At 35.9% G+C, this 26,764-nt stretch overlaps 6 protein-coding genes across 8 annotated transcripts in view; 2 read left to right on the forward strand and 4 right to left on the reverse strand.

Annotated features, from left to right (window-relative positions):
- Nucleotides 1-495: 495 nt before the first annotated feature.
- Nucleotides 496-1,578, reverse strand: LOC119628433 (uncharacterized). Its single transcript, XM_038010556.1, has one exon. It carries the CDS (start codon nucleotides 1,576-1,578, stop codon nucleotides 496-498), a length of 1,083 nt encoding a protein of 360 aa, XP_037866484.1.
- A 232-nt stretch (nucleotides 1,579-1,810) lies between these two features.
- LOC105842084 (uncharacterized) lies at nucleotides 1,811-2,362 on the reverse strand. The gene has a single exon (XM_038010557.2). It carries the CDS (start codon nucleotides 2,303-2,305, stop codon nucleotides 1,811-1,813), a length of 495 nt encoding a protein of 164 aa, XP_037866485.1. The 5' UTR covers nucleotides 2,306-2,362.
- Nucleotides 2,363-7,155: 4,793 nt separating this feature from the next.
- On the reverse strand, nucleotides 7,156-15,204 carry LOC101741820 (uncharacterized). 2 transcript variants are annotated; one of them, XM_062668111.1, is made up of 5 exons: nucleotides 14,815-15,204; nucleotides 11,212-11,403; nucleotides 10,135-10,346; nucleotides 8,954-9,673; nucleotides 7,156-8,855 (listed from the first exon to the last, which is right to left on the reverse strand). In XM_062668111.1, the coding sequence occupies exons 1-5, from the start codon at nucleotides 14,994-14,996 to the stop codon at nucleotides 8,605-8,607; spliced, it is 1,557 nt and encodes a 518-aa protein (XP_062524095.1). In that variant the 5' UTR covers nucleotides 14,997-15,204; the 3' UTR covers nucleotides 7,156-8,604. The 2 variants fall into 2 exon arrangements, with proteins under 2 accessions (XP_062524095.1, XP_012548325.1); XM_012692871.4 differs by having other exon boundaries at nucleotides 7,156-9,673.
- Nucleotides 15,205-17,632: 2,428 nt separating this feature from the next.
- On the forward strand, nucleotides 17,633-20,263 carry LOC101741971 (uncharacterized). Its single transcript, XM_038010565.2, has 3 exons — nucleotides 17,633-18,363; nucleotides 18,596-18,856; nucleotides 19,987-20,263. Exons 1-3 carry the CDS (start codon nucleotides 18,081-18,083, stop codon nucleotides 20,154-20,156), a joined length of 714 nt encoding a protein of 237 aa, XP_037866493.1. The 5' UTR covers nucleotides 17,633-18,080; the 3' UTR covers nucleotides 20,157-20,263.
- A 125-nt stretch (nucleotides 20,264-20,388) lies between these two features.
- Nucleotides 20,389-22,649, reverse strand: LOC101745726 (cyclin-Y-like protein 1). Its single transcript, XM_004929175.5, has 2 exons — nucleotides 22,440-22,649; nucleotides 20,389-22,337 (listed from the first exon to the last, which is right to left on the reverse strand). Exon 2 carries the CDS (start codon nucleotides 22,213-22,215, stop codon nucleotides 21,205-21,207), a length of 1,011 nt encoding a protein of 336 aa, XP_004929232.1. The 5' UTR covers nucleotides 22,216-22,337; nucleotides 22,440-22,649; the 3' UTR covers nucleotides 20,389-21,204.
- A 1,730-nt stretch (nucleotides 22,650-24,379) lies between these two features.
- The window catches only part of Acci (apoptotic chromatin condensation inducer-like protein), a 28,654-nt gene continuing 26,269 nt past the window's right edge, over nucleotides 24,380-26,764 (forward strand). Inside the window, exons 1-2 of one of the 2 annotated variants that reach the window (XM_062677073.1) lie at nucleotides 24,380-24,591; nucleotides 24,752-26,712. In XM_062677073.1, coding sequence (XP_062533057.1) covers nucleotides 24,589-24,591; nucleotides 24,752-26,712 — 1,964 coding nt within the window. In that variant the 5' untranslated portion in view covers nucleotides 24,380-24,588. 2 annotated transcript variants of the gene reach the window in all.

Raw genomic sequence — 26,764 nt, forward strand, 5'->3', positions numbered from 1 at the left:
CAAAGTCGCCCTGGATTCAAATTACGCAATATCATAATAACTGTACCAACTTTGAGTTGCAAGTTATGTGGTGGAAATCCTGGTAACTCCAGAGAGTTCAAAAACTCCGTTGGATAATTTACTACATCATCGGGATTTGTTATGGAATCAACGGATTTGTATGTCACCAAATCGCCAGCAATTTTTGATTGAATGGTGAAATTCAGTGCGTGTACATCATTATTCTTTGCGGCAAGAATTGCTCGTTGACTTAACCAAGCATAATTCTAATAATTCTCACTAATGTTTGGGAAAACATTTTCAATAAGAGCTAATTGAGAGTCTACAAATCGGCGGCAAAAAGTCGTTGGTAAGAGTAATTAATCCAGGTGTCGCATCAACTGGGACTTTTCCATTGCCAACAGCTAACAATTGTTTGGAAAATTGTGCAGCACTTTGATCATCTTGAAGTTAAACTCTCATATTAGTGGTTAGCGATAATGTTTTTACGTTATTTCATAAAGGTGATGCCTTCAGGCAAGCATTCAATTCATCTGCAGACGTTCCACGGGGAATTACTGGCAACGTCTGCCTGAAATCGCCTGCCAACAATATCATCAAGCCGCCAAAGATGTTGTTATTTCGCCGAAAATCCTTCAGTGTGAAGCTAAGTGCTTCAAGTGATTTCTTATGTGCCATTGTGCACTCATCCCAAACAATGAGCTTGCATTGCATCAACAATTTTCCCATTGCACTGGATCGGGAAATATTGCATGTTGGAGTATCAATTGTGTTTAAATTGAGTAGCAACTTAAGCGCAGAATGTGCAGTACGACCGCCATCTAGAAGAGTCGCCGCAATTCCAGATGATGCTAACGCCAAAGCTATGTCACATCTTGATCGAATAGTGGCCAAAATCAATGAAATGACAAATGTTTTCCCTGTTCCTCCAGGTGCGTCCAGGAAGAATAGACCACCAGTATTATTGTTCACCGCCTGCATTAATGTTTCGTATACTTGTTTTTGCTGTTCATTCAGCATCGGCACATTATATCGGACGAATTCCTGCAATGTATCAACATTGTATTGCAGCTCTCGATTTAATGCTTGGTTGAATGCATCGTGCATCGATCGATTTGGCGCAATCATTCCTACTTCAATCAGTAGCTTGTTTGCAATAGTCAAGCATTTATCCTCAATCAGAATAAATCCTTCATTGTAGATTTCATCGGTTATTTGGATGTCAGGATTATTCGTTTGAATGCGCAAGCGATGCAAGATATCTTCACATATGTCGTCTTTGCCTTTGTTCCATAACTGAATTGGTTGTGAAGGAAAACATGTGGTGATGATAATTGCGAACAGCGTTCGTATTTGGTACGCATTTGATGAAACAACTGAATCCGCAAGTGTTAAATCCCAATGAGAATCGTTCTCCAGCAAACCCAATAGTTGACATGCTTCTCGATATGTTTGGCATTGGTGGCCATTCACAGTTTTCAAATGCGCAAATGATTTTGGTCCACGTACATTTACCAACAGCAGTCGCAAATAAAAACATTCATCATTTCTAGGATTTCTAGGATGAACGGTATACATGCGACCTAGTGCATCAGTGGAAAACACCTGTGGCCAATCTGGAACTGGGGTTCCTTGTTTGCGACGTTGGAATTTCTTTGTTGATTGATTCCAAGTGTTACTTGGGCATTTCAACGTACATCAGCGTCGCTGCGAATGGATCTGCTTCACACATTGCAAAGAAGCTAGTCAATGTTGTCGATGGTGGTCTCTCAGCTCGTTGTACCGCATTAGCCTCAGTGAAGTAAACTCTTTAGCCATTTTCCAAATGCACTGCTAAATGTACAACTGTGGGATATCTTTCATGAATTTGAAATGACAATAATCGCCACAGTGCTTCATTAGTAGTGACGTATCTGCCCATTTGCAAGTTGCTGATTTCGTCATTCGCATTTTCCGACGCAATACTAAACACAACCATGTCCCTGCCTTTTGTGACGTACTTGCACAAATATTTGATTGATTTGGCCGAATGACAACTCTCAACGTTTGCATGTGTTTCGAGAATTCGTGATAGCAGCGGGCAATATGGTACAATGAATTCATTTCCGATCTCAATCTCTTGATTTTGAACTTCAACTTTGATAGTTCGATCATTATCTTCTTTTGAACGCCGACGATAAACTGGATATCCATCGTTCCCTGTAACTGTTTCAGCAACTAACGGTCGCGGATATCGTTTTATGGACTTTCCATCAGCCATGCAAGGCGATAATGGATTTAATGCACCGCACGGTCCATGCACCATCTGTGTCGTCACAATGTCGTGTAGATGGGGATTAGTGACTGGATCAGGAATTTCAGCTAATACGATGTCATCCACTTCATTTGAATGTAATTTGGTCAGCAACCAAATTAGAATATGAGCATGCGGTAAACATTCGTTTAGTAATTAGATTTAAAATAAGAATTTAATCGATCAGAAATTTAACTTTTTATTATTTTTCCTGGGTTCTTAGCTTTGAGATTATTATAAATATAATCTATGTTATACGTTTAGTTCGATTTATGTTAAAAAGAATATAAAGTAACAAATAAAAATGTTGTAAAACGTTATTTATTTCAAAAGGTTTCTAAACGTTTTGTTGGTTTTCAAAATGACATCCAGCAAAGTGACGTTTTCTAAAGTCGGGGCGGAATAAGCCCCCTGAGCAGAGAACAATGAGTAGCTGTCAAACAGTGTATCACGCACGGGTGCCATCTACTTAAAATATTGATTTGTAGTACATGCTATGTATCAGAGATGGCGCTGTATGTGAAAAAAGATTTTCCCGATTTTCTGTTGAAATTTTTCTGAATGAATATGCTGAATGCTGAATTTTCTTTGCTATAAACCTCACGGAGCCCGAGATCTTTCCAACGAATGCAAAACCATGAAAATCGGTTCGTGCGTTCTGGAGTTATAGCGTCAGGAAGGAAAACCCGACTTATTTTTATATAGTAGATAAGGTGTTTGTGCTGTGATTAAAATGTGACATACTCAACTTATTGTTTTTCAGTTAATATCTTTAACTACATATAAGCATAGTTGAGTAGACAAACTATTGGCCAACTTGATTTTAGTAGAGACCGATCCCCATAATCCATCTTCTTCTATCGTCTTCTTCTATAAAGCTATTATATTATATATATAATAATTATATTATATATATATATATATATATAATAATTATATTATATATAATATTCTCTTCATGCATGCCGAGTTCGACGACAGGATCAGGTATCAGATACGTATCTATAGTTCAATTCTTACGTATTTTTCTGCTTATCTATATATGTAAATGAATTGCTGTTCGTTAGTCTCGCTAAAACTCGAGAACGGCTGGACCGATTTGGCTGATTTTGGTCTTGAATTATTTGTGGAAGTCCAGAGAAGGTTTAAAAGGTAGATAAATATAAAAATGCTCGGAATTAAATAAAAATAACAATTTTGTTTTCACTTTGATGTGTCCCCCGTCGGACGGATTGCTTTTGTTTGTTTTAAGTTTATTTTATACAAAAGTTTAGGTCTTTTATTTATCGATTGAGGCACTACGAAGTCTACTGGGTCAGCTAGTAATAATATATATATTGCAGCGTCAACGCCACCACCCGTCTCGTGTTATGTGGTTAAATTCTCAAAATGTAATGTAATAAACCTATTAGTGTTCGTTTGCATACAACTATATAATTTCCTCGACGGGGAAGTTGCATGTAAGTACATGTTGATATTTAATTTGGAATTTTATTATATGGAAAAATAGTAGCTGCCTGCAGGACTTGTAGTCCAGAGTAGTTGCGTCATTCGAAATTAATGCCACCAGTTAGAAAATGCTCTCGAAGCTGGGAAAATAAGGAAGCTAAGAACTCTTTTTTAAATGGTTTTAAGAAGAGTATGTTGATATGATGACGCCCTCAGGAGCGCCGTTAGGGGGAGTCCATTCCGAAGTCGGTACGTAACAACACCTCTCTAGAAGCTTACTGTGGATGAACGCGTATTTATAAATATACTAGCCGTACTCGCCCGCTTCACTGGGTATTTAAAATTAACATTATTATTTATTGTCATTATTATTAGGGAGTCCAACACTCAAATAAATAGCCTATCCATTAAGTACATGTATTTTCTACATGGATACGAAGTTTCAAGTCAATCGGATGTATGATTCAGTAGTTATAACGGAACATCCGTGAAAACCACTGTAGATTTGTATATTAGTATAGATTCTTTATTTATTTAACGTATGGTCGGTTCTCAATGACATACAATACAATTAATACTTCGAGCTCAAATTTTTAAAATTAATAAAAAAATATATAAAATAAAAAACAGGATATTGTAATTTGACCGGTACAAAGTTGACGAGTAAGTTCCAAACTTATTAAAGAACAAGTTCCTGAAAAAAGTATTCGAGTAAGATAACCACAATAAAAAACTTTTAAATTTATCCTCATAATGGTGAATGCAACGGTTCGCGGACGTCGGCGTGCTCATCTCCGGCCCTCAGACTCCATTAGTGTATGGTAAATTAGCAAAAAATAATCATTCCGTCTTTATACACGAGCTTGCGGCATCTTCAATGCAGCCGCTCGATGCATTCTTCGTAAGCGACGCACAGTTAGCCTTACTGAGAAATAGTATGTGCAGATGAAGTAACTTGTAGCGCTTGCTGTTTGTGTGTAAGTCGCTCACCGTAATTTAACTTAGGAACGCTGACGGCTCCTCAAACACGTTTGCATTTTTATAAGATTTTATCTATCTGTACTTACTAGAGGTCCCGCAGTAGTCGAAATTCGACTATAATTAATTGGAATTTTAAGTTTGTACACTATTATGATTGTATTTTATACTTCTATAATCACAAATTTCGCCAAGACTACACTATAAAAAATATTAACAAAGACAAACAATATTTAATCTCATTTTGACAACAGACGTCAAGAACAAAAGTTTGACAATAAATAGTATGCATGCGTGTGTGCGTCAAATACATCGTATGTAGTGTGTGTAATGTTTTCTTTATTGATTTAATGTATCTTTTATGCATTATTTTTAAAAAATATTAGCATTGTGCACTTCTTCTTTATATTCTCTATAAGTGTGGAAAATTTCATACTCCTCCGTCCGCGCAATTTTCGTAAAAAAGGATACAAAGTTTTTGCTTCACGTATTAATATATAGATATACATAGGTAAATGTGAAAGTTTTTACGTTTGGATGTTTATCAGTCAATCACACAAAAATTCCTTTTTTTTATTGCTTAGATGGGCGGACGAGCTCACAGCCTACCTGGTGTTAAGTGGTTACTGGAGCCCATAGACATCTACAACGTAAATGGGTCACCCACCTTGAGATATAAGTTCTAAGGTCTCAGTATAGTTAGAACGGCTGCCCTACCCTTCAAACCGAAACCGTGGTGGTAACCTACCCGCGCGGACTCACAAGAGGTCCTACCACCAGTCCTACTACCTGAATGGATTTGAATTATATTTCCTATAAAAAATTCTTTATAACCTGGATGAATAAGTATCATACTTCTTATCATGATATATGACATGACTCGCTAACGCCGGGTGTATGTATTATAGTTAATAGATATGAGGGTGAGTGACATGAATTACAAATTTAACACAACATAACGGCCGTCTGGTGTAGTAGTAAGTGACATGGTCACTACACAAGGGGGTCGCGGGTTCGAATCCCACCAAGGGAAGATATTTGTATGATAAATATAAAATGTCTTTTCCATGGTTATGGATGTATTTTAAATATATGTATGTGTATAATAAAAATCTTACATTTATTTCCGTTATCTGGTACCTGTAACACAAGTTCTTTACGAACTTAGCACTGGACCAGTTAACGTGGCGTGATTGTTAGTAAATATTTATTTATTTAACTATAAAACATATCTATTAAAATATGTGGTTAATTCGTTCCTATTCTTTTAATAAAAAGAGAAAACCGAAACCAAAAAATATGAGGTATTCATTCATACAAGCTCATTTAGAATATCAATGGTGCTCATTCAGCTACAACATCGACTCGGCCACATCACGTATCGTATGGCAAGGCTGCTGACCTATGCTCACACTTATGAACATAATACTGGCTTTTATGTCAATTATATCAAATAATGTTTTAATTCTTTTGTGTAATTTAAGTATTTAGTACCTGAAGTGGAAGTTATTTAGTATCAAAATATTCTTATTGTTAGCGGGCTATTTAATGACACCGCACATCAAAGTAGTTGTATTACGTCTGGCCTATTTTTGCCATCAAGCAGTCATGGTTCGAAAGATGGGACAACACAATTGAGATTTGAGAACGATTGCTTATGGAGAAAAATTATTTTTTCGTTTTTAATATTGTAAATAAAATTGAACCTGTATAATTATTTGAGACTTGTTTATTTAAATAGAATATGGAAACAGATTGCTGCACACAGAAATAGCGCTCAGAAGTCATTCGTGACTATGAAAACTGTAAATTATTAGTAACGTGGGAAATAATATGATGACAATAAGAAACGCGAAATTAAAACGAAATTCGATTTAATTATGTCTGCAACTCATGAAAACCGGAGGAAATGGTTCAAAATCTAAAACAACGAAAATTAATTAAGTAATAAATTTCTCATAGCGCTTCCGCAGGTGGGGTTGGAACGTTCTAAAAAGACTTGGATAGGCAGCGTGAAAGAAGATAATATGTGAGAAAAGGATGTGAGTGCAAAGTTGATGTATGATAGACTTGTATAGAAAAAGAGAACACGCTGCGCTGACCCCACACAAGGACAAGAACAAGAAGCACTTCTATAGGTAATTTATTTCTTCTAGCAATTACTGTTCTGTGAACAGAGTTACTATTTATTTATTTTCTTATTTTAATTAAGTAAACCTTACACAAAAGGCAAATTAATCACCTTTTATCTTTTAAAATTCTAAATTCTAAACATTAAAGGACCGTCTATAATTAATCATATTTACGTTAAGCTTAAAGGTCTACAAGAATAGAAATATAAAATTATTTTATTTTTCGTCTGTAGCGTTTTACTCGTCAAATCATTTATATCATTTATTGTCGTTATAATAATAATCTACACAGCACACACAAACTATTTTCCAAAAATTTTTATTCGTAGTAAATCTTATATTTAAAAATTTAACAACTTTTTAACAACAAATTTATTTTGCAAAAATAACAACCGTCAGGATCGGCTCAACCATTACATTGTTCTTTGAACTATTCAAAAGCGTTGTTTATTAATCAAAGTTGCCTCACTATCTTCAAGAAGTGCAAGCATTCATAACTAATATATATAATATGTACAATGACGATTGTAAATATTATTATTCGTTTAGTAATGAAATTAAAGTATATTTGATGGAATATATTATATTGGTGAACATCTGTCCGTTAAAGCGTTCCGTTCTAGGCATACGATAGGATTAATACATATAAAGTCGTTTTAAAATATAAATAACTCAATATATTGCTCACATACATTATTAATGGTATACATTAATACGAGATCTATTTTTTTTTACCTACTGCCATTTGGTAGCCTCGAGGGTCTAGTCTGGCTTCACCGGATGATAAAGGGGCTCAACATGCAAACATTTCCTAATACTAGTTCTAGAAAAAGCAGTGCTTCGGTGAATACATGATCAAACAATTGAGGCCGTCAGCGCAAAAGTGGCCTAACCTACAATTCATATTCGTGCTTATGTATTGCAATTTATTTAAAACATAATAAATTTTGATGCAAAATCGGACTATCCCTAGTTTCATCTGTAGATAACAGATGACTTTGTAAACGTCATTTTAGCGCGTATTTCTTTTGCCTACGAAGTATTGTAAAGGTAAATTCGAACCTCATTATATCCATACTAACTATGGTGAGCTTACGCCACTTTTGCGCTGACGGCCTCAATTACAAACAAAAAATCAACGAAATATTATAAAAATCAAATTGATCAATCCGAAGTGTCTTTTATTTCATGCTGACTTCCATGATGTTGAGAAAATCGCACTGCTATAAGTATTCCTAAAAACTTTACGGTGTTTATTTTGGATGCGTCGAGTCGGTTTTGTATTTTACAGTTCGACGTGAGAGTATAGGTTAAAACATTACGTATGGTATCTTCGAAATCCCTGGAAGCCGTTGTTTTAAAACAAAATAAGCACTCCACGCGTTGCTGAATTTCGTAAGACTTCAGCTGTCTGACTTTAAAAGAAATCTGTGAGACATAATTCTCACTAAACTATCCTATGTTATTAGTACAAGTTGTAATCTGTATCTCGAACGTGATGCTTGTAAAAGACTCATTGATTCGATTAATTGTTTATTTTGTTTTCAATAAGCATTAGTGTGGAACCGGCTGTTCCATGATTATAGAAACATCGTTTCCGTTCAGTAGAAATTTAAATTGATTTATTTGTATCTCATGAAACATTGTTCTTGGTATTACGTACTATTATTTTTATTCTTAAAGTAAACAATAGTTTCCCGCGGTTGCAATAACACAAAATACACTAAAAAGCACATATAACTCAATAACAAACTAATAAAAATCACTTTTACTAAAAAATATTTCCACCAAACCTCCATCGTATTGTCTATAGAGGCCCAGACTCCCGTGAATACAACCGTCTCTGTAGTACACACAATAATCCAAAACACATGCCACACGCGCACGTGCCGGAAACGTATCTTGAACTCCATCAAACAGAATAAGTAGATAAACGCTAGGAACAAGTAGAATCCTCGCTTCACGGTACTCGCCTGAGGAACTATCAAGAATAACAGCATTATCTGATAGTGAGAAAATAGAACTATTATTGCAACAAACGGAAAGAAACTTATGAAACAGGCAATAGAGAGCAACCTACTTACAAAGAACGAGTACCAACCCAAAAAGTTAACCAAGGCGGCAGTGGTGTCTTGTGGCTCCAAACCTCGCATGTATGTTATGGGTAGCTTACGGGGAATGTCGGGCTCTTCTTTGATCACTTCTTCGCAGTATTTTCGCCGTGGTGGAGCGGAGAGCCAGCTTGGTATAGATTCGGCATTTTCAACAATCTTCTCAGCCCAAACAGCGATGGAGCCCGGCCTTGGCGCGGGTATTATTGGAGGTGGAGTTATATTTACTCTTTCTATATTGTATTCTGTGCCCCGACGTCTCGGTGCCACCCGGTCTATAATCGAAACAGGTTTGACGTACTCTTCATCGCTATCAACCGACGACGATTGAGAATATCCATACGATGGCACCGATGATATATAATCAAAATTAAGATGTGAATCTGTTGAAATGTCATCATAAAAATTGGATTCGTAAGTGTTCCTCGGCGAGAACTGTATTAGATCGCTGTTTGTTTTAACTGGATTTCTGGAGTCAGAATATGTAGTTTCACTTTTGGGAACGGCTTCATAAATATTTTCCGAAAGATCTTCAGGTATTTGTTTCTGCATTACGTTTGCGTTTGAATGAATTAAAGGATCCTGTTCAACATTTTTACTCCAAGGATATTTGCGACCGCATAACTTTTCTCTTTCGAACCGTCTGTAAATTGTAGCAGTACTGGCCATGCGAAGAGAAGCAGCGATTATACTTATTGATTGAACCGATACTAAAAATAAAATTTTGAACAAAACTTAATACGTATAATGAGAACTCAAAAATTATCAAAGCAAAAAAAGATGTGTGGTGTCGTGGGACACCGGATAGGAACGAAGTTCCTTATTATAAAAATATTAATTTTAAGTTCTATCCGAGGTATAAAGAAAATAAAACTGGAGGTTTCGTAACAACCCACGGTCATTCGGTAACGTGCGAACTTATTGTGGTACACTTCATTCACGGTTGTTTGCATAAGAGTTAGTGTATTGCGCAAACGAACGCTCTAAGATCGTGGTCAAATAATGATAAAAAAAATTGTTATTTTTTGTACGTTATTACAAAGTTAAGTCGTGCACTGTGTGCATTACTAATAAAAATCTTACGTTACGGACGTTTTTTCCCGGTTAGAGTACCCCTGCGCATCGTCCCATAAGGAACTTCGTTCCAAAAAAAAACAAATCCAAATAATACCTTTGCCGTACGTTATGTCATTAAATCTCGACATCAGATACAAGATATTAATAATTGCGTGTGGAGCTGAATGTATGAATGACTGGAGAAATAGATAGAGTTCCATTGGAGACGAAGCCCTAGCTAACTGTATCGCTTCTTGCGTTCTTTCTTTGTCACCCGCCCTCGAACCACATACAGCTTCCACCCACCAAAATATCAAGAAACAATATCTGTAAATAAAATGATTTAAATGCTGATATACTATTTACTGGCAATATCTTTTTTTTAAATACATGAAGATATCTAAGGAAAGGAAACTAATGTAAAAGAGAAAGAGAGCACAAAGAAGACGGCAATTCGGATTTCTAAATCGTGAATTGAAAAGAGTCGTTGAAAGCGCCTTATGCTCCTAGCCTTATTGACATCTAATTGTGATATCTCCTTTTTAGCGATGACCATGATTTTGATGACAAATATCGGTTGATAATAATGAATATAACAATCTTGAGCGACTACTACGACGAAAGAGCAGCATTATATTATAAAACTAGCGACCCGCCCTCGCTTCGCTTCGGAAACTGTAATTTATTATTGATTTCTCCACTATTTAATGGATGTTATTATACATATAAACTTTCCTCTTCAATTACTCTATCTATTAAAAAACCGCATCAAAATCCGTTGCGTAGTTTTAAAGATTTAAGCATTCATAGGGACAGACAGATATAGGGACAGAGAAAGCGACTTTGTTATATACTATGTAGTTATAAACAAGATTTTATTTTTATTTTGTGTAAGTAGGTAGCTACCGATTTTCACAGTTAGAGCGCGTTGCTAACGGCCACGAGTCGGTGCTTTAATCCTACACCTTTCGTAAAGGAGTAATACTTTTTGGTTGGAAGAACAGGGCAATGTTAATTGATACAATGCAATTGAAACTTTAATCACGTATCACAAGGAGGGCGGCCCATTTATCTTGTGCGGTCTATGGATATGGATCTTCTCGATACCAGGGCAGCTTAATACATAACTTCATGTACAAGTTACGCCGAGCTAATGAGCAAGCATTAACTGTTATGAATACGCCATTCTTACCTCCCTATAGCTGCTATAGGAAAAAATATAGCGTTGACCACCTGCATCACAATCCATTTGACATCATTTTTTTCAATATTTATCGTGAATCCAGATAGTTCAGTTTCCAAGCCAGGTGGGGGAGAGGCAAGGGTGAAAACCGTTGACACTATCGACGGCAAAATCATCAGAATTATGCAAATAGCTCCTAATCTGAAAGTCAACATAAGAAGGATATAATAATATACCTATCAGTATAAAATTAGTTCATTAAAACACAATAACATGTTAACCTATGAAATTGCCGCTTTACAAGACGGCCAGTTTTAAAAGGTAATTTATGTACATATGACTACCAATAAATTCTATATTCAAAAGAATTTTATTATTCAAAAGAAAAAAATATGGAATTCTATTTTCGAGTTCAGTCATTTGGTTTTATTCAGAATTTTTAAATAGTATTGAATTATACAAGATCACCATAAGATCTAGTTAAATAATACCTAATGGCAAGCATTATTACTATTCTGCATACTGTTTGCAGCCACATGGTCACCGGATTATGAGTAGTAGGGGCTATTTGAGAGACGAATCCTTAGTACACACCCTTCCACTGCTCGTTCTTCCAAGCATCTGACACTCGTCGAGACAGAGCTCGGAAAGGAATAGGGCAATAAAGCTGCTTTCAGACTACACTATACTATAGTGCCATATACCTACTATAGCAAAGAAGGACCTAATGCTATACTATATAGCGCGGCGTTCACATTACGCGATATTATCGCAAGCATTTATAGTGTACTTAGTCTGGCCATAAATACTGTTACAATTAAAAATAAACAAAATATTACATTTGAATTTGGAATCTGTCATTTTTATATGATTACTCATTGAGTTTTCTCATTTTGGCGCCAATACATTGTACAATATTTTGCGATATTAAAATGGAGCGGGGTGATAAAGAGAACCGAATCGCTGTGATTGCATTACACAAAGTAGGTATGGAGCCAAATGCAATTTTTAAAACTCTCCATACGCTTGGTATAATTAAAATGTTTGTGTACCGGGCTATTAATAGGTGCAATGAGACCTCCTTTGTTTGTGACAGAAAAAGAGACCTGGCCGTCCACGTAGTGTTCGTACGAAAAAGGTGGTCAAAGCAGTAAGGGAAAGAATTCGAAGAAATCCTGTCCGAAAGCAAGAGATTTTATCTCGGGAGATGAAGATAGCACCTAGAACCATGTCGCGTATTTTAAAAGATGATTTAGGACTTGCAGCCTATAAGAGACGTACCTACTGGTCATTTCTTAACTGATAATTTAAAAGAGAATAGGGTGGTAAAATCGAAACAACTACTGAAGCAGTACGCAAAGGGAGGTCATAGAAATTTTTTGTTTACGGATGAGAATTTTTTTACAATTAAGTAACATTTTAACAAACAAAATGACCGGATTTATGCTCAAAACTCTAAGGAAGCTTCCCAATTAGTCGACAGAGTGCAACGTGGGCACTATCCGACTTCAGTGATGGTTTGGTGGGGTATTAGCTATGAAGGAGTGACTAAGCCATACTTTTGTGAAAAAGGTATCAAAACATCGGCACAAGTGTATCAAGATACCATTCTTGAGAAGGTAGTGAAGACCCTTAACAACACCATGTTCAATAATCAAGAATGGTCCTTCCAGCAAGACTCGGCGCCAGGTCATAAAGCTCGGTCTACGCAGTCTTGGTTCGAAACGAACGATTCGGACTTCATCAGAGTTGAAGACTGGCCGTCGTCTAGTCCCGATCTTAATCCGCTGGATTATGATTTATGGTCAGTTTTAGAGAGTACGGCTTGCTCTAAACGCCATGATAATTTGGAGTCCCTAAAACAATCCGTACAATTGGCAGTGAAAAATTTTCCCATGGAAAGAGTGCGTGCTTCTATTGATAATTGACCTCAACGTTTAAAGGACTGTATTGCAGCCAATGGAGACTACTTCGAATAAGCTTTTTATACTTTAAATTGTTCTATATTTATGTATTAAACTAACACACTGTAAAAGTAATAAATGTTATTTGCAATAGATTTTTTTATATTTTTAATTGTAACTATTTATGGCCAGACTAAGTATAATATGTAGCAAGCTCAGTTGACCGCGATCTTTGAAGAGTGTGCACAGTTGCTCATTACGATCGAGTTGGAGTTAATACTGGATCTTGAAATCTTGTGTCGCTCGTTTCGCTTGCGGGACGGCCGGGGGTGAGGGAGGAGGAAGAGGGTGGCGCGTGACATGACATCGCACCAATATTAAAGTATAACAGTGTATAGTAAACCAATAATATATAATACAGTACAGTGTCAACGTGTCCATAACAATGTACGGACATTCCGCCCGCATATAAAATCAGTCCTTGACCGTGCCGCGTTTATTCTCGGCAGACTCTACCCCATGACCTGTAAGCAGAGTAAAATGTCCCTTCAGAACAAGATGACATTTTACAAAACTTGCATAAGGGCCGTCATGACTTACGCGAGTGTGGTGTTCGCTCACGCGGCCCGCGCACACATAGACACCCTCCAATCTCTACAATCCCGCATTTGCAGGTTAGCCGTCGGAGCTCCGTGGTTCGTGAGGAATGTTGACCTACACGACGACCTGGGCCTCGAATCTATCCAGAAATACATGAAGTCAGCGTCGGAACGGTACTTCGATAAGCTATGCGTCATGATAATCGCCTTATCGTTGCCGCCGCTGACTACTCCCCGAATCCTGATCACGCAGGAGCCAGTCACCGTCGACGCCCTAGACACATCCTTACGGATCCATCAGATAACCTTTGCATTAGACGCCTTCAGCTCTAACACTAGGAGCAGGCTTAGGGACCTCGGTAACCGTACTCGTCGAACTCGACAAAGAGTTCGCTGTGCAACCTAACCCATGAATCAGCTCGCTGAGTTTCTCGCCGGATCTTCTCAGCGGGTCGCGATTCCGATCCGGTAGTAGGTTCATTCGCGAAGCAGCTGCTCTTGAGCTGTTAGGTCTCCTTCGGAAGCGCTCGGGTAGCTGTTAGCAAATTCCACCCCTCCTGGCTGAGCCTTTGCTCGGCCAACTGTCCTGGTGAAACTGGAAAGGCCTCCGGGCCACCAGTAATCCTTCAATCATAAAAAAAGAGATATCGTTGTGCTATGAACTACATACTATATACTATAGCGTAGTCTGAAAGCAGCTTAAGAGCAGGATGGGCGTAATACAGGACCGACTATTTTAGTTTGTAGGTGGGACAAATTTCATCTAGTCGGTACTAAACGCTCCCCGCGATATCCTGCTACAGAGAAAGCAGGTTGGAGTGAGACGTCCGGTCCCCTGTAAGCTTTTTGAGGCAATGACAATGCACAGAGGGAAAATGCATTTTCCGTATAAAGCCTTCGTCTGACTTCGTTGACTTCCAGCGTTAATTGATCTTACACTCCGTGGAAGAAAAATAATATAAGGTAATTAGTACCTAAATAATACTAACAATTTAGGTATGGTTTCAAAAGTTACCATGTGAACAATTAATGCTAATATCTACCTACTGTTTCAATTTTTGGGGACGACCCTCCCTTCCACACCCTGTATATAATTATAAAACACTTACCCGTTGTCATTGTTTTGGAAATGCTCAACAATTAATGTTAAGTCGAAACATATGACTATTAGATAAACAATAAGCCCACCGCAAGAAGGCAGTACTCTGTTCAGCAACAGCGCCTGCCATGCCGGGATCTTCCAACCTAAAACCTCGCCAGAAATATCCTTATCCAATTCACAAGTCACCATTTTAACTGATTCATTATTATTCAGAAGAAAAACACTTTATTGTAATAGTATAAAACACTGTATATAGAATTAAACTACATTACGATTAGTTGAATTGTGTATAGTTGAAATTAAAATGGGTACAATTGTAAGCCGCAATACAATGTTTTGGGTACAGAGAAACGAATAAATGGTGTAGACGCACACCCATTGATAAATTCAGATAAGATACTGGCTGAGTCAGATAAGTTCGTGATGCTACACTTTGGCGCAGGTGCAAGTGTAGTGTTAAATTTTGTGAATAAAGCAATTTGTGCTATTAAACTTAAATACTTAGATGAAAATGGCCTATGTCGATATGATTTGTGTTCGTCATATACTATATGAAACTATTTATTGCATAGTTGGGTGGACGAGCTCACAGACCACCTGGTGTTAAGTGTTACCGGAGCCCATAGACATCAACAACATAAATGCCGCCACCAAACTTGAGATATGACTTCTAAGATCTCAGTTTAGTTACAACGGCTGCTCCACCCTTTAAACCGAAACGCATTAATGCTTCACGGCAGAAATAGGCAGAGCGGTGGTACCTACCCGTGCGGACTCACAAGAGGTCCAACCACCAGTAATTACACAAATTATAATTTTGCGGGTTTCATTTTTATTACAGGATGTTATTCCTTCTTTATTTTTGTATAAGTTTATTTATTTAATAATTGCGTAAGTTGTGATACCCATTCTGAGTTTCTAAGCATTTTCGTGGAAGTATATAGATAACGCGTATAGTAGGATAAATGAGACAAGGACACTTTTGGAGTTAATGTGTATGATTGTAATAGGATTACAGCTTCAACTATCCTCTTTAAGAGTTCAATCACTTCACAATACAATATGTGTGAGTATTGCATATGCATATTTATTCTAACCGGCGCCTTCTAGGTGGGCTTCGAATAGTCTGCGACCGAGAGGGCTGGTGGTCGTGGCGCCGACGATCGCCGGTCCGACGTCCCGAGGGGGAGGGTGATGGGAGAGATGTGCTCCGCACTAAACGCTTCACTTTCCCCCCTTTGCCTTTTCATGAGTTCTGTCTCACGCGAGGTTTGGACGTTGGTTGTTGAGCGACAGGAGGTTTTAGTCGGTTCGACTTCGACATTCTCCGCCCGCCATCCCCAGGGGAGGGCGGAAATCTGGCGATTTCCTCCTGTCCAACAAAAAAATGCATAATGGAAAACTTTGCTACGAATAATAAAATTGTAAGCTCTTAAATGTGTTACTTATGCGCTTAATCTACATCGTATTTTATTTTATTGTATTTTATTATAGTGATGGCAAAAGCAATTTTCCACAACAACGCTCCTCTAAACTGGCTTCACGGTAATCGATATTGTGTTATATTCATGAGGAAGCAACAAAGAGTGGTTACCTAGTGAGTAAGAGATACGTCACTTACCGACACGATGATAGTGACTTAGGTTTCATTGGTGATAGAGCGCCCTGGGAGCCTAAACGGGTAGGTACTACCAGCTTGCCTGATTCTGTTGTGAATCAGTAATGTGTATCGGTTTGAAGAGTGGGGCAGTCGTTGTACTATAAAACGGAGACTTAGATGTCTCAAGATCGGTGGCGGTCTTTACGTTGCCGATGTCTAAGAGCTCCAGTAACCATTTAAAACCAGGTGGGCCGTGAGCTAGTCCATGAATCTACGAAAAAAAAAACTTATAAATCCGCCTTAATACTACATGGTGCCAAAATTTTGTTTCTAAAATAAGTTCCGAAGTAAAGTATTATGTATTTAGATACCTAGATAGAATAGACACCTGAATTCGAGATTGTAAGAAGATGCTGAACAAGATCGCGTGTCAGTTTGGTTGGCATTTATCATTTTATGGCTAAGACGTACTTGACGATTTTTAATAGTTTTCGGGTTGAGTATATTAAATTATAATTAACACTAGGTATACCTATGCACGACCAGAGTGCCTTCCAACGGTTCCTTATTATTTAATTCTCGAATCCTCGAACTCGTTAAAGAGTTCGACGAGAGCCTTAGTCCTTAGCCCACCCTTACTTTAATAAGGCGAAGCGTCATGAAAATCGCTGGAGGAGCAGGCATAGGGAGCCTGGTAACCGTATTCATCGAACTCGTCAAGGAGTTCGAAGTGAAATCTACCCCATCGGGTCGTGATTTCGATCCGGTAGTAGATCCATATACGATGCAACTGCCCTTGAACTATTAGGTCTCCTTCGAAGACACTCGGGCAGCTGTTAGAAAATCACCCCTCCTGGCTGAACCCGTGTTCGCCCTCCTGTCCTGGTGGAAATCTAGAAATCCCTCCACGTCACCCGTAATATCTCCTTCCAAAAAAAATCCACCCCGTTGAGTTCAGTGCCGGATCTTCTCAGTGATGTGATTGTGATTACGATCCGGTGATAGATGCATTTAAACTAATAGGCCTCCTCTGGAAGTGTACGGGCAGTTGTTAGCAAGCAATCCTTGCCTACCTACCTAAGCCTTGTATTCGCTCATGGCCCCCACTTTGTCGCTAGATCTCTAGATTATACAAGATCCCACTATCTCAAAAATGATTTCCTCTTTTTTTATTACGGCAATCAACATTTGTAACATTGTTGCCAGCGTCGAATTTATTTATTCTTCAATAATTTAAAAACAGAAATGTTTCGATAAATGAAAAATTTACAATGAATCGAAATAAAATAGTTTACTTTTTTAAACAACGGAACGAAATTGAATGAAATCAAATGGAACAAAAAGAGAATGAAATGAAATGAAACAATTTTCCAGTTAAATGGGAGAAATTTAGCGATTTTGTTGAAAGAGCACGTGAAGAATTGACTACTTTTATTTTGGGTTTAAACAGAAATGAACACTAAATTAAAATAATAAAACAATTTACAAAATCTTCGTTATCGAAATCTGATTGACAACATCTGATAGTGATTGACAAATGACAGCTCAAAATATGTCTCAAATTTTAAATTAACCTTAAAGTTTGTTTATTTTCCCAAAGATTCGTTTCAAATTTCTACATTCGACGCTCTAAAATTCTATTTTATTCTGCGATTACTGCTTTAAACTTCATTATGATAAGAAACCTCTTATTACGTACTCGTAGTTTACATAACAATTCACGAAAATGTTTTGTTGATAAGCCAAAGATTAGGCAAATACACTGTGGAATATGCTTAAACAATCCTAGGCAAACTTCCAAATCAAATAACACGCCATCACCAGCTTTAACGAGCAAGTACCAGGTGATAACGGATAACAATTCGCCTGTTATTGAACATACTACTGATGAGATTATTACTACTATGGATAAATATCCAATGATAAGTGATGAATTTGATGGTATAAATTTAGAAAGTAAGTATGATAATTAAATTAATGCAAATCAAAGAACTACTTTAATTTATGCACAAAGTTTTATCTAATTTTTACTGAACTAGATGGGTATTGCTTAGGGCCTACTTAATGTTAAGATATCACAGCTTGAATACTGCCACCTGCTTTGTGACTTCAAGTCAGTTACAACCAGTACTATATGATCTACAAACAGTAATAAAACTAATTCCTATTTACTCAATTTCATTTGCAGGAGGAAAGTCAGGAGTATTTGAAATAGAAGATCTCGTAGAATTACTTAAGCGTGAGAATTCTAGGGATATCTTCGTGGCAACTGTACCCCAGGACATCAGATATGTTGATTATATTTGCATTGTGAGTGCCCGCAGTAAGAGGCATATTCAAGCTCTTGCAGAGTTTGTGAGGAAAGTCTACAAAAAGAAACGTTGTCAAAGTGATCTTATTCCAAGGATTGAAGGAAAAGATTCAGGTCAATGGGTTGCACTGGATTTAGGTAATATTATTTTTCATTCATGTAAATACATTTAGGAATTGTGTTAAAGAGCTCTACTCAAAATTCAACCTACAACATATTATTATATATATTTTTTTGTTTTTTATAACATATTGGAACAACTACATAATGAAGTGTCGATTTCTAATTAATTTGTATCAGATGTAACCATGTAACCAATGTCAACCATGAGTTCATTCAGCTATCTAAAATAAATAAAACGACCAATCCACCATATTTAGATTAGAGGAAGATTCAGTATGTACATAACCTGGAGATATTTTTATATCACTGCAATTACCTCAAAATTATCAAATCAAAGTCGATCCAACTTAGATGAGGAGAATAGCATTTTTTTTTTCTCTATATTTATCTGCAATCGGCTATATAGCCATAATCAGATGTGTTCCAAGAGGTTCGAGTTGTGGATGACATTACATTAAATGTCATCAATTACAGCAGTAGATTTAGTTTCTTTGGTCTAAGTCTAAAATTTGCCATCTTTTTAAACGTTTCACATCTCCAGTTGTGTCTAGCAGGCACCTTGCCAATTCATTTGAGTGCTCATTTAGTCTTTCCTTATATCTCTTCCTGTTCTTGTTGACTTCCTCTCGAACAGTCGGCATTTCTAAGTATTCGTGAATCTCAGTATTTCTTACAGGAGAATTGCATAAAATAATTAACTTAGAACAGCCAATTTGATTTTAATAAATTTTTAATGTTTTTGAGATGAAAAAAAAAAAGCTGTAATTTTGAGTTTGTCATTCTCATGTCCATATGATATGACATATCTTTCATTAAACGAGGTTTTCAGATAGTACTCAGCAGTACGCACAGGCTTGGCTGCACCCTTAGCGTTTCCCACTTTGTTAAATGACAGTAATCACTCACCATTAGATAGGTGATCTGCCATGAATGACAATAAAAAAATGATTTTCATCATCCTGGCCTAAAAATGTTACTGAAATGTTGATAACAAATCCACAAAAAACCACTACTAGTAATACTAATTTCATTTGGTCTTAATAGATTTATCTGAACTAGTATATGTTGTAAGATCATATTTTATAATGCATAAAACTTACAAAGTTAATAGTTTTTAAAATAACTAATTAAAACTGTCTTTTCAGGCAACATTGCACTACATATATTTTCAGATAGCACAAGAAAAATGTATGATCTAGAAACCTTATGGTCTGTTGGGCCAGAATTTGATGGACAGATTAACAAAAAAAGTGATGTTATAGATGTATTTGAGAACTATAGTGCTTATTTGAAAGATTTGAAACCATTATCATAAGATCATAAGATCTGATATACTGAATAAGCTGTAATATGGATTTTTTTTAAGGTTTTTATGAGTTGTATTATTGTTATATGTAAGTGAATAAAAATTAGTAAATATAATCTCATGTTGTTTTTTAATATTCATTTTGTTATAGCAACAACTGTATTATAAGAAGTTTAATAACAGAAACAGGATATTAAACAGTACAGTACTTGTGTGTACTGTAGTAATTAATACCACTAAGTCTCATATAAAATGTTTTATTGAAAGATACATAAAGTATGGATTGTATAATTGAATTTTTAATACACATATATTTTATAAATAAATACGAAACAGCAGATTCAAAACTTCCTGTTTCAATAATTGTTTTGTTCATAAATTAACACATTTTTAAATATGAATAATGATCACACAAATAGTTGTTATCTAAAATAATTTGGCATTATTAATATTCAGTTCAGATATATTTAAATGCTGTATGACAATGTAATAAAATTGACAATAAAGACTACAATACATCCATACCACAATCAAAAGATCATTATGTCAGTCAAAATGCACTTGCACATACTATAAAATCTAAAAACTACAAAATAGCATATCAATAAGTATGGAAGAAACTTAACATAAGAAAATTTAAATTAAACACAAAATTGGAAGCCAATATAAAGTATGTTTCATTTAATTGTATTTTTAAATAACATAAAATAATATTGGACCACTTACTAGTCTTTCAATTCTATTAATTGCAATTTAATAATAATACTTAAGATAACCATCATTTTAATTGAAAAATAATTTTATGTACAATCATTAAAATTTTGTATGGATAATTTTACACTTACTCTTGAAATAAAGTAACAAAATAATGATCCTTTTTTATGAAATGTGAGATTTTTCATTTAACATAAACTTACTTGTGGTTTGAATGTTTATTCTATATGTAAAATGTTATCTCACTGTAGAAGGCAAAAGTTGGTGTCCTCTGTTATTATTTAAAATCATAACTTGGTCAATTTTTTTACTACTTTGGAAATAAATTTGGCTCCAACATGAATTAAGACAAAATGGCTACACTTCGTCTTACTCCAGCACCAGCATTAACATTGTCTAAACTTGACCATTTCTTAATACCATTTTTTACAATTTCAGCAGTTATTTTGTCTTCCATAACTCGTGACATCGCTTCTAACTTTTGTGCCCTTTCCTTGCTAAGAGGCTCACTAGGAAATGCTAGGTCATTAGCTTCAGCAAGTGTACGTAGATCAAAATAGTATTTAGCATAGACACTCGATGGAACATTGATATTGAATTGTAACATTTCTAGAAATTGTCGTTCAAGCTCATTCATATCTTCAACAGTTATATCTTTTAGAATTTGACAGTAGTCAACATTCCAAACTGCTTGATCGTCCCATACCTTACTCGCTAATAAGATTGCCCCTAATACAATTCTTTTCCAATTTGAAGGTGCAATATCAAGTTCAGCACAAATTAGAAGTCTCTCTAAATAGACTAGAGTAATAATAGCACATTCTGCAGTTAATTGTGCTGCATTAAATAATGTTCTTACAAATTTATAAATCTGCTTATGCTCTGGATTGTATTTATCATAGTCATCACTCACACCTTCTTTGCTCAAAGGATGAAGTTTCTCATCAAAAATATCTAACCTGCGCTCAGACATTCTATTCTTTATGTGATAGTAAATAGCAAGTGCTACACACCTCACAGTGTTTTTCAAATTTGGTTGAGACACAGTACTATCATCTAAGTAAATTGTAGAACAGGAACTGCTTTTCTTTAATTTATTGTCAGCTATTTGATGTTGGCTCCGCTTCCTAGTCATACCATTCTCTATTGAAGCTTTAGAACGTTCCATGAAAATGGTGCCAGCCATCGGATCTTGCGATGGATCGATGTCGCCATCATCAGGCTCCCTCTCGCTGATGTGTTGTATGTTATTTGAGCTTACTTCTCCTTCTGGAAGATAGTCTTCCAACTTTACTATATCTTTGCGAATGGGAGATGGACTCCGATAGCAGCAGCAACTATTTTGATTACCCATGATTTTACAACATATGACGATTATAAAGAATGTTCGTTATCATTCTACACACATTGTGTCACGACTAGATATACGGAAATAATAAGCCGACACAGAAATAAGACATAAAAGGCCCATAGTACCTGAAACAAAAGGCACAGATGAATGTTGAGTTACGATTTATGATACTTTTGTCGGTGTTGAATATAATCTATTAATCAAGAACAGTCTGTGTCGTATTATACCTTATCATTCTTGATTTGTGGAATTTTCTGATTCACAAATTGTAGAAATTTTAGAATTCATTGCATTCATTCATGATTTTTTTGACAATTAGTGAGGGAGCATTTTCCGTAATCACTAAGGCGTAGACACACAGTAAGGATTGACGTAACCGATAATTCGATTTTCATAAGAATCGCCATGATTGATTTTAATTTTACAATGGCCAGAAACAAGTAATATAAGTAGAAATAGGACTATACATAGTAATGATTATATAAACACCTTTTTTATTTTTTTATAAACACCTACAATGATGTTACATAAAATAATATTTCGGAGATATTTAATGTCATTAAATCTACATTTATTAACTTTCTATCTTTTTTGAGCCGGAAAACCAAATCATGATCTCATAGTACAAACATGTATGGATTATTAGGTGTTGTTTGTGGAGACGAAGCTCACGAGTCACCTATGGTTACCGGAGCTGCATTACAACTTGAAACTTGTAATTCTTTTTAACTCGTGGGATCTGCCTCTTTCTAGTAAGGTAGCGTTAAACGTTTAACGCAACCTTGTTTGAAGTCGCATTAGAAGTTTCACTTAAATATTATATATAATTTTAATTAAATATATATTATATAATGTTTAATTTGATTTGGTATTATTTCCTTCTGTCAATGACTTTGTTTTTATTTAATTAGCATCGATTGTGTATTAAAATTATTTTCCAACAAATAAATTTGAGCTTAAAATTTATATGACAATAAACTTCTTCCTACCTAAATTGTTTTGCTAAAGCAAATGTTTAGTACCGCGAAAGTAAAAATTAAATGACAAAGTAGATATATAAGGTACCAATTTCAAAGGAAAAAACCTTTTAGGATCATTTACCTAACTGTATGTCTATCCGAAAATTACTAACTATTTTTCTCAGAGACTGGTTACAAGTATCAAATATTTAAAACTGGGTTTTTTTTAATAAAGGATTATTTATGCCTGGAGGACATTCCAGTTTCACCAGGACAGGTGGGCGAGCATGGGCTCAGCTAGAATGGATGAGATTTGCTAACAGCTGCCCGACCGTCTCATGAGGAGACGTAACTAACTACTCAAGGGCGGCTGCTTCGCGAATGAATCTTGTACCGGAATGGAATCGTGACCCACTGAAAAGATCTGGCGAAAGCTTCAGTGGGTTAATGTTTGAGCAAGGTTGCACGTTGAACTCTCTACAGCACAAAGTTCAAGGAGTACGGTTACTAGAATCCATCCATAATCCATCGTTTTAGAGCTGAAGGCGTCTAATGCAAGATTTATTAGATCTGATGGATCCGTAAGGACGTGTGCACACAAACGACTTCCACGATGAAGGAATTGTATAACAAAACACAATACATTGATGAATTTTGTTACATGATGTGTAACAAAGTTAAAGACGTTCGCACTTTGTTTACAGTTTACTAATGGAGGGTTCCATTGATCATGGAACCCCAAGGCCTGAGCTTTGATATGGATCTATTTATTTATTAAAAGCTTTGCCTCAACCACCTCTGAGATAGTAGTTTCCTATATTTAATTAAGTGTATAGTAAGACTGCGAAGGTTGATGCTATTATTATTCCTACAACGTTTTACAATGTTTTTCTCTTCTTTTGCCTCAGTACACTGTCTTCAAGTGGACAGTTGCATGCATTTTACTACATCATAATTAGTTACCAGCTAATTACTATCAGATCCTACTTCTCAATAAGCAATAATTGAATAAAAAGTCTTTATGTTCGAAGAAGAAAGAAGATCAATGAAACTCAAAGACCATCATCAATACAGTTTAAATAAAAACATCAATCAAATCGATTGTTTCATCAAATTCAATGTATCGAAACGTCACACCAAGTGTTTTAAAAACATCGATATTTTTCATGCAACATCCCTACTTATAATGAATTTGATGAAAATTAAGTCCGATTTTTGACCCCGCTCGCCGCCGCGCCGCAACTTGCAGAGTTATTAAAAGACATAAACACTTACAAACCGATATACAAATATATTAAAAACAGTATAAAAACAATTTAATATTAACAGTTTTCATTAAAATTAAAATAAGACTTGACCTAAAAGTCTTAGTTACCAGGTCATAAAACTCTTTAAAAAGAAATGATACTTTTTCAAAATGGTGGGTTTCTTGTAAATTGTCGTGTGCTCTTTATGTGTTATTGTGAATTCGTGCTATTGTAAACAGTGAATTTTGTAGACGAAAGCGTATGTAATACCACAATATTATGTAAAATCCTCATGACATAAATCCGTGTACATAAATGTACTTATTATTTTAGGTGAGGATGCGTCGGAAAAGTGAGCGTACCGCCAGTAAGAAGGCAAAGGCCTCTCCTGAAGTAAAAGTTGAAAAAGCAAAGAAAACAAGAACGCGACGTAGAAAACAATCTTCTTCATCAGAAAATGATTCTCCAGATGAAGCAAGTCCAGTGCGTGTAGCTGTACCCGTGGCGGAAGAGGAACGTAAACCACCACAAACTCCCGCCAAAGGGGAAAATGTGGACGAGTCTCCGGATCAAGTTTGGCAGGTTAAAACTGCTGAGGGATCAGGTGATGGTGGAGAAATACAAAAACTCAAAATTTGCTTAACACGTCCGCCATCTACACCAGAACGTGCTGAAAGATCGCCGCGTCAAAAAAGGAAACACTCGCGAGCTACTAGTTCTAGTGATAACCCTAGTGATACATCGGAAGAAAAGAAAAAAAATAAACACCGTTCTAAAAGATCTTTTCGAGATAAAGATGGCACTGACAAAAATCAAGACAGCCAAGAAGAAGACCAAGACGCTGAAAATGAAGATAAAGAGAAAAGTGATCATGAAGTATCTCAAAGTGAAACAGAGGCCAAAGTAGAGACTTCTGTGTCTACAACAAATAAAGAAAATAAATCAATTGAAGAATCATCCGAAGATGCTTCAAGCAGTATAAAATCTAGTAATGTCGTAGAAATTTGTGCTTCTGTACAGGACGATCCTGTTGCTGATACAACTGTTGGATCACCCAGACCTGAAACAAATGCTTCACTCAAACTTGACTCAGTATCAGCTGCGGCCGCTGAAACAACTGAAGTAAACAATGAAAATACTGATGAATCCATAAATGATGAAAAAACAGAGATAACAAATGAAGACAAAACTGTTGAAACAACAAATGCTGAGTCTGTTACTGAAAATAATGAATCAACATTAGATACCTTAAAGGATGAAACTGTTTTAATTGAAAAGGAGGAAACAACTGTTGTAACTACCAAAGACACATCTCAAACAGAGATAAATGAAACTGAATCCAATGACAATAAGTCAACCAGCAGGGAAAGAAGTGATTCTGTTGATAAATCAGAGGTATTAGAATTACATCCAGAAGAATCAAAAATGGAAATACAAGATGTGGAGATAAGTAAATCAAAGGATATTGAAACCAGTGAGGAATTAGAAGTAACTGTGGATCATAATGCTGAGGTAAGTATTAAAAAGGGACAAACAGACAGCAATGAACCAGAGACAAACACTGGAAATGCAAAAGTTATTAATGAATCTGATGTTGTAGAGAAATCCAGAAAAACTTCAACAGATTCTGGACAAAGCAATGAAGTGACCAAATGCAATAATGGGAAATATTCATCAAACAATAATAGCAGCAATAGGAAAGATCTAGGACAGTCAGATGAAACAACAACATCTCAAAGTGAAATTGTACCAAATGGTCAAATTGTTCCAATTGTTGTAAATAGGAAAAGAAAATGGGGATCTAGACCAAGTAAACTAACAACACAGAAGTCAATCACTATATCAACTGATGTGTTGAAGGATATCATACCAAATGTTAAACCTGTTGAATTTGATGAAGTTATTGAAGAGAAGAAACATAAAAGAATAGAAGTTAAAGAGAAAATTGATCGGCCTGTCTTGCCCAAAATTGTTATAGATAATTCAGAAAATGTTGAACAAAAGAAAAAAGATGAAAGAAAAGAGAATGACAAAGACAAAGAAAACGTTAAACTAAAGGAAATTAACTCCAATAGAAAAATATCGATTATCAAAGAAAAAGACAGTATAATTGCAAGACCGCCCAGTCCACCAAGGCACAAACAGTCAAATATACTCTTTATCACCAATTTAGTCAGGCCATTTACACTATTGCAACTCAAAAACTTACTGCAAAGAACTGGCAGGATAGAGGAAAATGGGTTTTGGATAGATAAAATAAAATCTAAATGCTATGTGAAATATGAAACTGAAGAGTAAGTATAATTTTGTTTAAAACTTTGTTATAATGTTCCACAGTTAAATTGC

This window comes from Bombyx mori, chromosome 4, assembly GCF_030269925.1.
Source record: "Bombyx mori chromosome 4, ASM3026992v2".
In the NCBI taxonomy this organism is placed as follows: Eukaryota; Metazoa; Arthropoda; class Insecta; order Lepidoptera; family Bombycidae; genus Bombyx; species Bombyx mori.

Excerpts from the sequence above, each read along its gene's own strand:
- LOC101745726 (XM_004929175.5), bottom strand. The coding sequence starts at position 22,215 with ATGGGTAATCAAAATAGTTGCTGCTGCTATCGGAGTCCATCTCCCATT.
- LOC105842084 (XM_038010557.2), bottom strand. The coding sequence starts at position 2,305 with ATGGTGCATGGACCGTGCGGTGCATTAAATCCATTATCGCCTTGCATG.
- LOC101741820 (XM_012692871.4), bottom strand. The coding sequence starts at position 14,996 with ATGGTGACTTGTGAATTGGATAAGGATATTTCTGGCGAGGTTTTAGGT. Across the intron at positions 10,347-11,211 it reads CCTATAGCAGCTATAGGGAG|ATATTGTTTCTTGATATTTT; the intron begins GTAAGAATGGCG and ends TTTTATTTACAG. Across the intron at positions 9,674-10,134 it reads TGACATAACGTACGGCAAAG|TATCGGTTCAATCAATAAGT; the intron begins GTATTATTTGGA and ends TTTTATTTTTAG.
- LOC101741971 (XM_038010565.2), top strand. The coding sequence starts at position 18,081 with ATGATAAGAAACCTCTTATTACGTACTCGTAGTTTACATAACAATTCA. Across the intron at positions 18,364-18,595 it reads TGATGGTATAAATTTAGAAA|GAGGAAAGTCAGGAGTATTT; the intron begins GTAAGTATGATA and ends TTTCATTTGCAG. Across the intron at positions 18,857-19,986 it reads ATGGGTTGCACTGGATTTAG|GCAACATTGCACTACATATA; the intron begins GTAATATTATTT and ends CTGTCTTTTCAG.
- LOC119628433 (XM_038010556.1), bottom strand. The coding sequence starts at position 1,578 with ATGTATACCGTTCATCCTAGAAATCCTAGAAATGATGAATGTTTTTAT.